The following is a 13,169-nucleotide window of genomic DNA, read 5'->3' as shown; positions in this document are numbered from 1 at the left end:
CAACAATACTACAGCGAGAATATAAGTTACGCCTTCTTTCTTTGCGTGAACCTTTGGGCGGCGTTATGCAAATCTTCTCACATCGTGACGTAGACATGTGGGGTGTGTTAGAACGAGCCGTTTTAGGTAGGCGTGGCTGACTCTTAACTTTAATAAAGAATATCTCTTTGGATTTGAGACTTTAGTCTTTGCGACTTTACAGATCTTCTTTATGCACCAAGAGCTTGTAACACTCCAAAGAGAAAGGAAAAATTGAAATCGCATCATATGACCCCTTTAAACTAGTGTCAGAAAATAATGCTTTATTACAAAAGAAGTAAGACGCTAACCAGGTACCCCCACAGTCTTCTTGCTAATAAAGTGTTAAACACTTGAAAAAGGGCAATTAGTACATAATCTGATGTTTATACAAGAGATAAAAATCACTATTATAATGAGGGACTTTTATCATTAATTAATCAATGATCATTTAAATGAAGGAATTAACTAATCAGTGCTGGCCAACAGAGATTAGCATTTGTGTGACGTCACAGCGATTATTCCCAGTGCTTAGAAACGTATCTCTTCTAGTTAAGATGAACCTCACGTTTGTGAAAACGCTTTTGACGGGTCAGGATATGAAAGAGAAAGGTGCTGCCTGTTAAAAGCACAAAATTACACTTCAGTTTGACTTGACAAGCAAGGCAACGAAGTTAAGAATATAGCTTATTATGAACTCCACAAAAGGTGTTGCCTGATCTTACTAACCCTCAGATAAGGGGGAACTTCTCTAAAGTATTGAATTAGATATTGATTGAAATAACCATAACACTGTTGAAACTAATACCACTCTCTAGAGAGCAATGGCTACAGAAAATTATTTACACAATATTTATTCAGATAATATGTATTTATGTTTATATTTACATATTTAAAGGGGAAAATCATACATTTTATTCAAATTTTATCTGGCAGAGAGCAGACTCTCATTTGGTATTCAGCTCATGCGTCTGTTTTCTGAGCTGTGAGCCAGTGACTTAATCAATAAATGGCACTAATAGCATTTTCTCTGTTGTAAAGTCAACATGCAACTCAGTTTGCAACCCATTTTACTTCAATATTCTTACGCTATTAACCGTCTAAAAGTGATAGGATTGTGAAAATCGGGTGCTGAACACCAAAATGAAGCCATGAAATCAGCTGAAGGTTCATTGCAAGGGCAGAGCAACCAATGACATTTTAATAAACGTTTTCTATATTTATTCCAAATAAGAATAAAATGCATAGAATAATTGTTCCAGGATTGTGCATCTAAAGTAAAAATGGGTCTTATTTGATTTTATGTTGACTTTAAGATATTTACAATGGCAAGTCTTTTAAATAGAATATGTAGCTGTTGACTCGCAAATATAAAAGTGTCAAATTTTATTTATTTTTTTTATTGTAAATTTTAAAGTTATTGTAAAAGATGTCTTGTGTTGATTTTAGACCTGAAGACTTGAAGACTTAATATCAAATATTTTGTGGCTTTTAGTCAATTTCTGTTAGCTTTAAGGTCATCTAGTGTGGTACTAGAAGATGACAAAATACATTTTAACAGAATGGAAAATTAAGTGCTTTATTCTAGGAAAATGGAACAAAATACAATATGACCCATCCATCATTCCTGTTTTAATTGGTAATTTGTCAACAGAAAAGAAATTGCATTAATTAATGGGCTTTTTAATTTGTATTTCAAGCTGATTTTCTTTTAGTGAAACAGTCAAACTATAATTTTTTTTCTACATCTCAGTGAGCTTTTTAAATCCTTGTTTCCTTGTGAACTGCAGGTGGATGGAAAGATGTAGCTGAGGAACAAACGGAAACCAATCTTGACCGTTCACAAACTCAGGTCATCCCTGAAAGGGGCGTGGCCTGTGGAGTACCGCCCAATATGTCCAAGAAACCCCCCAGTGGGCGGGGCAAAGGGGAGCGGCCTGACGCCATGGCAGCACTGCAGGCAGCCAATGAGGAGCTGAGGGCCAAACTCACCGAAATCCAAATTGAACTGCAGCAGGAGAAAACCAAGGTTTGAATCTAGAGCTACTTATTGTTTACACGACTCCATTTCAGATGCATGTAATATTTTGTTTCTGTATTATGTAGTTTGACTACATTCAGGCTGGAAATGGCTTCTCAGCGGCAGCGTTTCTTTTTTTTTTTTAATGTTGACCTCATTTCCTTCTGTACATTTGAAAGATTTATTTTCTCTAGAGTTCAGTCTCTTTGTTGTCACGTCATCTTCTTATGTCACAACAATTGCCTTTTAATTCTTGCTCTCTGTGGATGGAAGGATCAGAGCCAATGTTTCACAGTCCCTAGGACAAAATATTTGTTATTTGTAGTACTTGCTGTATGAATCTGTAATTGACATAAACTACCGTTCAAAAGTTTGGGGATACTAAGAAATGTTGGAAAATTAATATTTAGCCAAGGATACATTAAATTTGATCAAATGTCACAGTAAAGACTTTATATATTGTTATAATAATCCTAAATGTTTCATGGTTTCCACAAAAATATTAAGCAGCACAACTGTTTTAACACTGATATATTTAATAAAGTAAATCAGCATATTTGAATGATTTCTGAAGGATCATGTGACACTGAAGACTGGAGTAATTACGAGGGAAATTCAGCTTTGCATCACAGCAATAAATCACATTTTAAAATATATTTAACTAGAACTAAAACAGTTCTTTTAAATTGTAATAATATTACTGTTTTTACTTTATTTGTGATCAAATAAATGCAGCCTTGGTAAGAATAAGAGACTTATTTAAAAAAAAACATTAAAAAGTCTTTCTGACCCCAGACTTTGGAACGGTAGTCAGTTACAATCAAACATTCATTTGGTTTAAAACCAGCCTTAAACAAATATTCACCCAAAAATGAAAACGCTTTCATTATTTATTATATAATTTATTAATTACCATTATTTATTCTCTTTACTCACCTTTACTTTTTATGTATTTATTTATTTATTGGAACGTAAATCATTTTTATGTTTTAATAATTTTTTGATCAGTCAATAATGACAAAATTTAAATTTTGGGCTGAATAACACCTTTAAACAAAAATGTAAGTGTTATTAACAAGCACTGCACCCTGATTTCATGCAAGAAGCACTTGAGAAATTCAATCCCTCAAATTCAGTAACACCGACGTCATGAACCTCTTATGTTTTATGAATTGGGCTTATTTAGTTTAAGTGGCTGCGTGTGTGCTGTTAGCTGCTTTATGGCTTCATTAGCACTGGGAAACAGTGTTAAATGAGGGGGAAACAAACTATAGGCATTGTGTCTTGTTCAGTGTTCAGTGTCAGGCTAGCGTGTGACTGGCAGCAGATCAGGGGGAAATGATCTAGCTTAGTCGGTTACATCTGTGTCTTGTTGATCTCAAAGGGTGAAGATGGTCTTTAAGATGCGTGAGAGTATCCAAACCATCCATTTCATGGCCTGATGATTGACAGATGGGTGTGAACCTCTGTTCACTGTCATACGAACACTTCATTTGATTCGATCGAAGATGAGCACAATGCACTAATGTCTCAGTTATTCTGTTGTGACATTGAACTGAAGACATTCTCGGAGATGAAAAACTAATTTACTAGGTTAAACCTGTGATCTAAACCTGCTCATAAAGCCAAGTGGAAAAGAGACAGAGTAATTCAGAATGCTATTAAAAGTAGTTTGTAAAACCATTTGAAGTCCAGTGAGGTTCACAGTTTGGGAAAAGTTCAAATTGTCTTTTGACGTAGGCTTTTGAAACTTCGATTCATAAATGTTGGTTTGCTGTCGTTGGTTGCGCAAGGGCTGCTTGTGTTTCATAATCGAGGTTTGCTGATTCTTATGCACGATGATTGCAAATATCAGCATGTAATGGTGAATGTAAAATATAAAGGATATATGTAAAGATTTGTTATGTCACACATGATTAGGCCAGTCTATGTAAAACTCAAAAAAACTAGTTGTTGTTTTTTATCATTTAATGACATGATAATATAACACAAAGTATATTTTTTTTATAAATGTACATTAATTAAAAAAATAAAATGTGAAATATTTTGCTTAATTTTTGTATTTATTTACTTATGATTGATTGATTTCAATTATTGTTGTATCAGCATAGACTGCATATTAGCTCTTTCACAGCTTTTATGTATATTTCATTTACACTATATTGGCTTTGAATGTGTAATTAAATCAAAGCAATCAATTTTATAGTTTTATGTTGTTTTTGTTCATTTTTGTTTTTGCATTTAATTTGGCTATGAATAATTTTGAATGCTGGTTTTTACAAAAGATGTTTTTGCAAATGCTTTTCTTGGAAGAATCCTGGAAAATGCTGGTTAATACCTGCAAAACTATTAAGCAGCGAATCTGTTTTTTTTATGTTTCTTGAGCAGGAAATCAGCATATTAGAATGATTTCTGAAGGATCATGTGACACTGAAGACTGGAGTAATGATGCTGAAAATTCAGCTTTGCAATCAAAGGAATAAAATACATTTATACAGAAACTATATTAAAATAGAAAACCGTTATTGTACATTGTAAAAAAAATATCACAATATTACTCTCTTTGCTGCATTCTTGATCAAATAAATGCAGCATTGGTGAGCACAAGAGACTTCTTTCAAAAACATTAAGAAAATCTTACAACCTTTGAACATTAGTATTTTTTTTTTTTTACATTTTCTGCCAAAGTTTTAATATAGTTAGATGTGGTATATAATTTTGATCATACCTCTCACCCCTATGTGTGTGTTTCTGTGTCCGCTCGTGTGTGTGTGTGTGTACTGGTTTATATATTCTGGTGGGGACTTAAACCTGACTACACACAGACTCATGGGGACTCGTGTCACGGTGGGGACCTAAATTGTGGTCCCCACGGGTACAAAAGCTTATAAATCATACAGAATGAAGTTTTTTGAAAATCTAAAAATGCAGAAAGTTTCCTGTGAGGGGTAGGTTTAGGGCAATAGAATATACGGTCTGTACAGTAGAAAAACCATTACGCCTATGGAGAGTCCCCACAAGGATAGCTGACCAGACATGTGTGTGTGTGGGTGTGTGTGTGTGTGTGTGTGGGTGTGTGTGTGGGTGGGTGTACATACTGCAGTGGCTCTCAAGATCAATACACACATCTCGGGGTGAAATTAAATGGCAGCGAGGTTCTGCCAGAAAGGACACCAGAAAGTACTAATGGCCACCAACGAGCATTCATGCTCAGAAACATTTAAATATCACACAGGATATTAATGTACCAACTATTCTTCTTGACCCTTTCATCATCTGAATCGTTTAAAGCAGTCATAAGGGACATCATTATTACTCTAATTAATCATCATAATGTCGGCCACAGTTATATTAATGCTACCATTAAGAAAATGTTGAACTGATTTTAATAAGTGCTATCAGACAATGTATAGCGGATAGAATAATGAGGTTCTATTATCTCACAGTGGTCACTGTGTGTGTGTGTGTGTGTGTGTGTGTGTGTGTATTCTGTGCACATACCTACAGAGATCCTGCTGCTGTCCTTGCTTATATTCAGGACTTTTATCTGATTCTCCTTGCTGATGCAGTACGATCTTTGATTTAAAAGCTAAGTGTAAATGATCTGGAATAATGCGTTTTCTCCCTGTGCACATCCTTCAGCTGTGGGAGAGCTTTATTTTACTATTCTGACCCTTGTACTGCAGAACTGGGAAAACACTCTAATAGGCCGATTACTGCCGGTGCCGAAAGTCAAACACACCGCTGTACCTTGTTTTCTGTAAAATTGCTTTTCTGATTGCAGGAACATGAAATGCAATGCTCAGGAGCAATTCAGGCCATCGGTATTGTGGAGAAAGAGAGGGAATTTATTCATAATTTGTGATAAACAAAGAGTGTTTTGTGTTTCAGTGTGGAGATCTGCAGGGAAATAAATTCAGAGACAGGCTAGTTTTGGTTAAATAGCCAAAAGTGAATCTTGAATTCTGGCCTGCGTGTGAATGAGTGATGTCTCTGAGAATCATGTCAGACTTACAGAGAGCCTTGAGAGAACAACACATGGTTATGACTGTAAAGTTCAGCCATAAATAAAAACCGTCATTATTTACTCACCCTTGTGTTGTACCAAACACTTTCTTGTTTCCACAGAACACAAAATTAGACTTTTTGAGCTTTGTTTCCATGCTTTTTTCAATGGTATTGGAATGATTGAGGACTGAAGTCTTTTAGAATGAAAAGGAAAGTTCAAGAGTAATGTGTGATTAGTGAACAAATCATATTTTGAGTCAGATCTTTTCAGTGAATCAATTAACCTGATTCACAAAACCTTATACGATGATTCATTCATGAATCAGATTGATCCGCTTGTCAAGTTCAACTCAATGACTCACTGGAGGGAAGATTTTCAGTGACTAATGCTTTAAATTATGAGCTTTTTCTCACACTAAGCTTCAAAGCTTGGAATACAGCACAAAATGAGTATTTTAGACTAGTTTTATGGTGCTTGTGTGTCTTTTTATGAAGCTTTAAAACTTTAGTTTCCATTCATTGTTATTGGATAGAAAAGATTGACCAGTACAATCTTCAAAAGTTCTCCTTTTGTGAGTCATATGAATTTGAAATGACATGCAGATGAGTAAAACTAATGAGTGACTTTTCATTTATAACTATTCCCATGGTTATTATAGTATTATTTATATACAATTATAGTTTTTGTTAATATTTATAAAATATGTTAATTTAATTTATACATTTAATTTAATTTATTTATGTTTTAATTTTTCCTAGTAGTTTTAGTGCTGCATTCCAAACTTATTTTAGTTAGTTACCACTTCTAATTTTCGTTTTGAGTTTTTTTTTTTCATAAAAAAAATGTGTGTGTGTGTGTGTGTGTGTGTGCGCGTGTGCGTGTGCGCGTAAATATTTCTTGCATTTATGTTTTATTTCAGTGAACAAATATATTTTAATGGTTTTAGTCAACAATAATAACCCTGACTATCCCTTTTAAGATATTGTAAGATGCAATTCAAGTTAAGTGCCCTTATATAAACACCACACTTTACCACTGTCAAGCACAAGATGATTTCTTAGACTTGGCATGTGATTCAGAAATGAACCATGAGCATACAGGCTAGTTCTCAGGCCGTCAGCATGCACACCCATGAAAATAAAGATGTGGTTTTGGTGAGCGCAGTGACAGCGCAGGCAGCACTGTGTGAGAACTGTCAGATCCACATAGATGTGCCGTCAGACTGCTGCTAACAGCATGCATCAATGCAGCTATTGTGATGGGCTTCCTTAGACTGACAGTATAGGGGACATAGGAGCTGTCTCTACTGTTGTTAGGCCTGAATGAACAATACTCTTCATGTATGATGGAAGAGACTGTGCTGGTGTCTCACACGGCATGTCTCCGTCTGTAAATACTCACAACTGCTTGGTGGAGTCGAGCAGAAAGCAGAGGTTTGGTGGGGGTTTTATTTATTTATTTATTTAGTCATTTAGCAGACGCTTTTATCCAAAGTGACTTACAAATGAGGACAACAGAAGCAATCAATTGTAGTATTAAAACAACTAAAAACAGATCCAAAACTAAAAGCTAAAACTTTATAAACACTACTATACACATTTAAAAAAAAAAAATAAGCAAGTGCAGACACTGACAAGATACGGATACAGAACGAGACCAAACACGTCCCCACACAGTAAATAAAACAAGCGTTTCCTAGCAACGACAACTGCACTAAACACTAATGAGACAAGAAATAAATACACTTACAAGCTGCTTTTAACTTCCGCTGAAAAAGACTGCTTCTCTCAAAGACTATTTCTTTACACTGTTTTCTGCTGGCGCTTGAACACGCTTTCCTTATTTTTTCACAACAAATGGCCAAGCAAGCGCAGACACTGACACAAGATACGCGATACAGAACGAGACCAAACGCGATATCTGGTTATACCATGGTTTTGAGGCATGGATTGCTATTATGAGTGAGAAATGTCTTTACTTGACCTTATACATTTTTTTTCTTGTGAAATCCACTTGTGAAATGCACTGTATCTGATGAATGAAATCCAATACTTGTTTATTGCTAATTTTGGGATGCTCTTCCAAAAATGTCTGTTTTGCTGTAGCACTTCATACTTTTTCACAAAATATGATGTGCATTTTGTAGCATTGTTGCTTTCGACAACCATTTGCAAGGTGAAGTCTTGTTTTATTCCTTAATCACCAGAAAAACGAAGACATGATTTCTGTCTTCCTCTGAGTCGGTTTAAAAGTATTTGCTCAATTTTCTGCCGATTCTCACATGTATGGATTATTGTGAAGACATTTTTATGCCTAATCCTGATTTCAAGGTTAGAAGTATTAAAAAATATAAGAAAAAAATACAAACATGACCCAGATGTTTTCTGCATCATCTGTGAGTGTTTTACTACATCTAAACTGACAAAAAATTACAGATTTTGTGAAAAAGCTAATTTATTTATTTAAAAACTTGTGCTTATGTAAAGGTCTTTGACATTAAATTGAGTATTTGAACAAATTTTTCATATCCTTTGCAGATTGTCGATTTCATTAAAATCACAACTTTTGACATTTGACTGCTTTTGATATTTTGTTAAGTGCATTAAAGCGGATTGATATATATATATATATATATATATATATATAAATCTTCATTCTTATTTTGTGATAAAACTGTTTTTATGGAGATTTTTTAACTCCGAGTTATAGTTAATGTTTTTTTTGTTTTTTTTTTCAAGAGTTCATGAGTCAAAGAGTCAAAGTTCATGGCTGTTTCCTGACCATTAGAATTAAACAGGTGGTGTTTGCTCTTGAACCTTTGAAGATATGCAAATGAAGTCTGTTCTGATTGATTAACCTTCACATACTGTTGTAGTTCAAACTGTACGATAAATTTGTACTGAATAGGTGCCTATATGCAAATTTGGTTGGTCATATGTTGGTCATAAGTCATTTTTGCAGCTTTATAAATGATTTTTATGTACGTGGGAGAGAATGTTGTGTTATAGAGTACTGTGTTTTTTGAGAAAATTGAATTTTTTTGGCCACTTTTTCCATTACATTTTTTTTCCTAGTTTCAGTCCTATTTCCTGACCCCTGTTTCAGTCTCCCTCAGAGCAAAATGTCAAGATGATGTCTGTCAGTGAAGGAAGGCTGAGATTCAGATGTTTTTTATGTTTTTCTATGCCATTGTTTTTTGCTTCCTTCAAACATCAAAGACTGGCATAAAAGAGTTTTCCAACCTAGTGCAACCCTGTCTCCACTGCACGGCCATTTGTGGATCCTTCACATGTCTGTATAATTTATTTTATTTTATTTTATTATTTTTTTTATTTTATTGTATTGTATTGTATTGTATTGTATTTTTTTTTATTTTTTTTATTTATTTATTTTTTTGCACTTTATCTTGCTGTGATAGAGAGGCCACATTACAAATAATGTGCCACAGTCTGTTCTGATAAGCTGCTCTGTTTTGGTAATGCATTATTTATTTTACATTAAATAAAGATCTGTTCTGGGTTGAATAATAGTTAAGCTCTATTCACAGCATTTGTGGTATAACGTTGATTACCACTGAAAATAATTTCAGTGGGTTTAAAAGAAGAAATGTGAAGCTTGACTTATCTATCTGTCTATCTGTCTATCTGTCTGTCTGTCTGTCTGTCTAGTGCAAAGAAAAGTGAGGCTTGTAAAACATACATTCATTCATTCATTCATTCATTCATTGGTTAGGTCTAACATGTCAAAAAATAATGTTTGTCCTTTTATTAGTGTTATTATTTTTTAAAACTAGTTTTGAATAAAAAAGTACCTCTCATTTTTTTATACCACTAGGTTATTAGGATAATAAATAAATGTATTGATTTTAGTCAATATTTTAAACATATTATTGAAAATTTGTGTTACAACCTTTGCTTTACTCATGAAATAAAATAAAATTATATGAAATGGTAAAAAAGAAATAAATAATAAAAGTTAAAAGGTACTTTTTATTTTTATTGTGTTAATAATTTCTTACCATAAAAATGAATTCAAATTTTTGAATTCACTTTGTAAGTCAGAAAATGACTACATTTTGAAAATGATAAATTATTTTCTGTCTTTATCGACATTATGCCACAAATGCTGTCAATAGCGCTCTAAACTGATACTGAACCCTGAACATTAATTTAAGGTCATGGCTGGCTGGTTCTTCACCACAGGCTAATGGGATCTCAGCCTCCAGCACCGCTGACTCTCACTGGACTCGAACCTCGTCTCCACATGCTCTCTTACACTGCATTAAAATGCAAACTCCCTGTAGGCCCAAAATTACTTCTCTTTGCTGTTTTAATCCTTTGAAAACAGACGAAAGTGTCCAGTGACCGTCTGACCCAGTTCTGGTCCAGGGTGGTGTGGTGTCAGCTATATCATTTCACCTCAGGGTTACTGCCTCCATCTGGCTGCCAGCGAGCAGAGATAGATTAATAAAAGGCAGCGGAGTAGAGACTTTTTCTGCTCTTAACATTAAAGACATTCCTTCAGACTCCAACCTTGTTTTTTTAGTGGTGTTTGGTAAGGCAGGCATGTCTATTATTGTTGCGTATTGGGTTAGGAAAGTATTCAACATAAGTATTCAACTTCTCCACAGCTTGTACTACAGATATACCTAAAATCATGTGGCTTGTGAAGGAAAAGTCAGCATGCTCAGATTTACAATTCTTGTCTTGGAGAGTGATAAAATGGGCAAAATAATGTCATAGCAAGACTTGATACATACTTTTTTCCCCAAAGGAGCATGTGTTCCTAAGTTTAAATATTTAGGAGCATATTAAAAAACTATCCACCTTATTTTTTCCCGTAAGAGTGGGCATTTGTAAATTGAATGTGTCTGGCTTCCGATGTCATTCTTCCAGCTATTTTTTAGCTGAACAGAACAGCTCATTTTGCAAACTGGTGTTTCTTACCATATTATTTTAAAGGTGACATATCATGAAAATCTGACTTTTCCAGGTTTTAAGTGCTATAATCAGGTCCCTGGTGCATCTACCAACCAAGGAAACGTGAAAAAGATTAACCCAATCACTTTGTTTAGGTAAGCCTTTTTCTGCAAGCGTCTGAGAAAACGAGCGTGTCTGATTTCGCTCCCTTGGTGACGTGGCAAAGGGATCTCATTATAATATTACCGCCCCTTAATCTGTAAGTTTACACCCACGGAGCCGTTATTGTGTTTTCGCAAGCATCCCATGGCGAAAGTTTGAGCAAAACATGCTAACTGTTCTGTCATTGGCTGCACAGACGAGCACAGAACACTATTTACAGTCCCAGCCTCAGAGGAGACAAGAGAGCAGTGCATTTATTGATTTATTTACTGTATATTGCTGCTGCCACACAGATCTAAAATAAACATGCGATTTATTTCCCAGCTGTTTACCTTCACAGACATAACTGACTGTATTTTGTAACTCGTGTGTTTTAACGTAAACTTATTTGTGAATGAGAACTTAGTTTAGTACTCACATGCTGTGACAGCCGCTTTCTGTGCATGTGCTTCGGATGTGTGCGCTCAGAAAACCGTAGATGTGGTTTAAAACGCATGATTTCAGCGCGATAAACATGATAATCAGAACCAAAACAGATGTTTTTAGCAGGTACGAGCTGTAATGGCACAGCTCTATTCTGGAAAAGGGGGCGGTGAGCAGCAGCTCATTTGCATTTAAAGAGACAGGCATGAAAAATATTGTGTTTCTGCTTCCACTCAAAATAGGCATTTTCAAAATGATATAATAAATGATCTGTGGAGTATTTTGAGCTGAAACTTCACAGACACATTCTGGGGACACCAGAGACTTATATTACATATTGTAAAAAGGGGCATAATATGTCTCCTTTAATGTATTATCTTAATTATGAACACACTGGTTTGTAGTGCAAACCGTTTGACCGTTTACTACACTTTGTTATTCTTCTCGTTATTTCCCTACAGCGGCTTATAAACTGGAAGTCTCGCACATTACCAGAAAATGGTTTTCTTCTGCGTTGATAATGTGTTTATTATTTTTAATAAAGGGTTACAAGGAAACATTTTATTAGAATACAACAGTACTAATAAGCTAACTGATTATTGAACCGATACTAGTAAAACCTATAGTCTATAACAGTTATATTGAATAATATGTTAAATAATATTCTTAGTCTCTCTTTTCTTTGATGGGACAGCCCAGACAAAAGCAAAAAGTGTTTACATTGAATTGAATGCCAGATGCAATAGCCTATTACATGTCACAATACTGTTTCAGAATACCAATAATAACCAGGAAAAAAAATCAACTTTATGCATAATGGGGAACTTTTAATTGTAAGCAAGCCAGAAATACACTAGTTGTGTATTCTTGTTTTGAAAATGCCAATGCTTTGCTATTGTCAGAATATGCACTATTACAATTATCTTGCATGAATCTTGGCATGAATGCGAGTCCGAAACAGCGCCGAGTTGCATTGTTAATACACGCTCGCTCATATTTATTTATTTATTTTCAATTTACATATCTCACACATTTTGAAAAACTTGCACTATTGAGCCCTGCATAGTGCAGTTATTATCAAACTGTGGTACGTCCTCGAATGCTCTTTCTTCTGTACATATGTACTTAACTGCATAATTTTTTGCCTTTGAGAATCATTACTCTTTAAAAAAATTTATGTCAGATCTGTTTTGCAGGTTATGTTTTGCTGACACATTGAGCTCAAGACAGTAATGTAGGTTCAGTTTCATCCTTCAGTGTCCTTCATTGCCTTTAATTCACAAATACCTTCTCTTCTGTATCTGTTTCATAAGTGCAGGGCCTAAAATTGGGTATTTTTAATTTGAAATATTGTTTTGTGTCTGAATTTCAAGATGGCATGTCTTTGTTCTGTTACTAGCGTTGTTGTCTATTGCTTGCCTGTGGCTGCATGTGTCAGATTGTGTCAGAACAGAGAAGACGTGTCCTGATGTGATCCCCTTGCAGGGTCATGTCCTGACACAATAACTCTCCTATTTTTAGGACACGCTTAATATATTCTCCACTGCACTGAATTATGGAACATTGCCCACAGCTGTAGTGCAGCGTTGCGTTGCATAAACAATGACTCGATGTTCAT

General features: G+C 34.8%; 1 protein-coding gene across 1 annotated transcript in view; it reads left to right on the top strand.

Moving 5' to 3' along the window:
• jakmip3 (Janus kinase and microtubule interacting protein 3) overlaps positions 1-13,169 on the top strand; it is a 47,606-nt gene that overhangs the window by 4,616 nt on the left and 29,821 nt on the right. Inside the window, exon 5 of the mRNA XM_016510351.1 lies at positions 1,809-2,047. Within this exon, the coding sequence (XP_016365837.1) occupies positions 1,913-2,047 (135 nt within the window). The 5' untranslated portion in view covers positions 1,809-1,912. The remainder of the gene's footprint in view (positions 1-1,808; positions 2,048-13,169) is intronic.

This window comes from Sinocyclocheilus rhinocerous, unplaced genomic scaffold, assembly GCF_001515625.1.
Source record: "Sinocyclocheilus rhinocerous isolate Xijiao unplaced genomic scaffold, SAMN03320098_v1.1 scaffold2189, whole genome shotgun sequence".
Lineage (NCBI taxonomy): Eukaryota > Metazoa > Chordata > Actinopteri > Cypriniformes > Cyprinidae > Sinocyclocheilus > Sinocyclocheilus rhinocerous.
The sequence above is the reverse complement of the archived record's forward strand: the minus strand, read 5'-3'. Positions and strand labels throughout refer to the sequence as shown.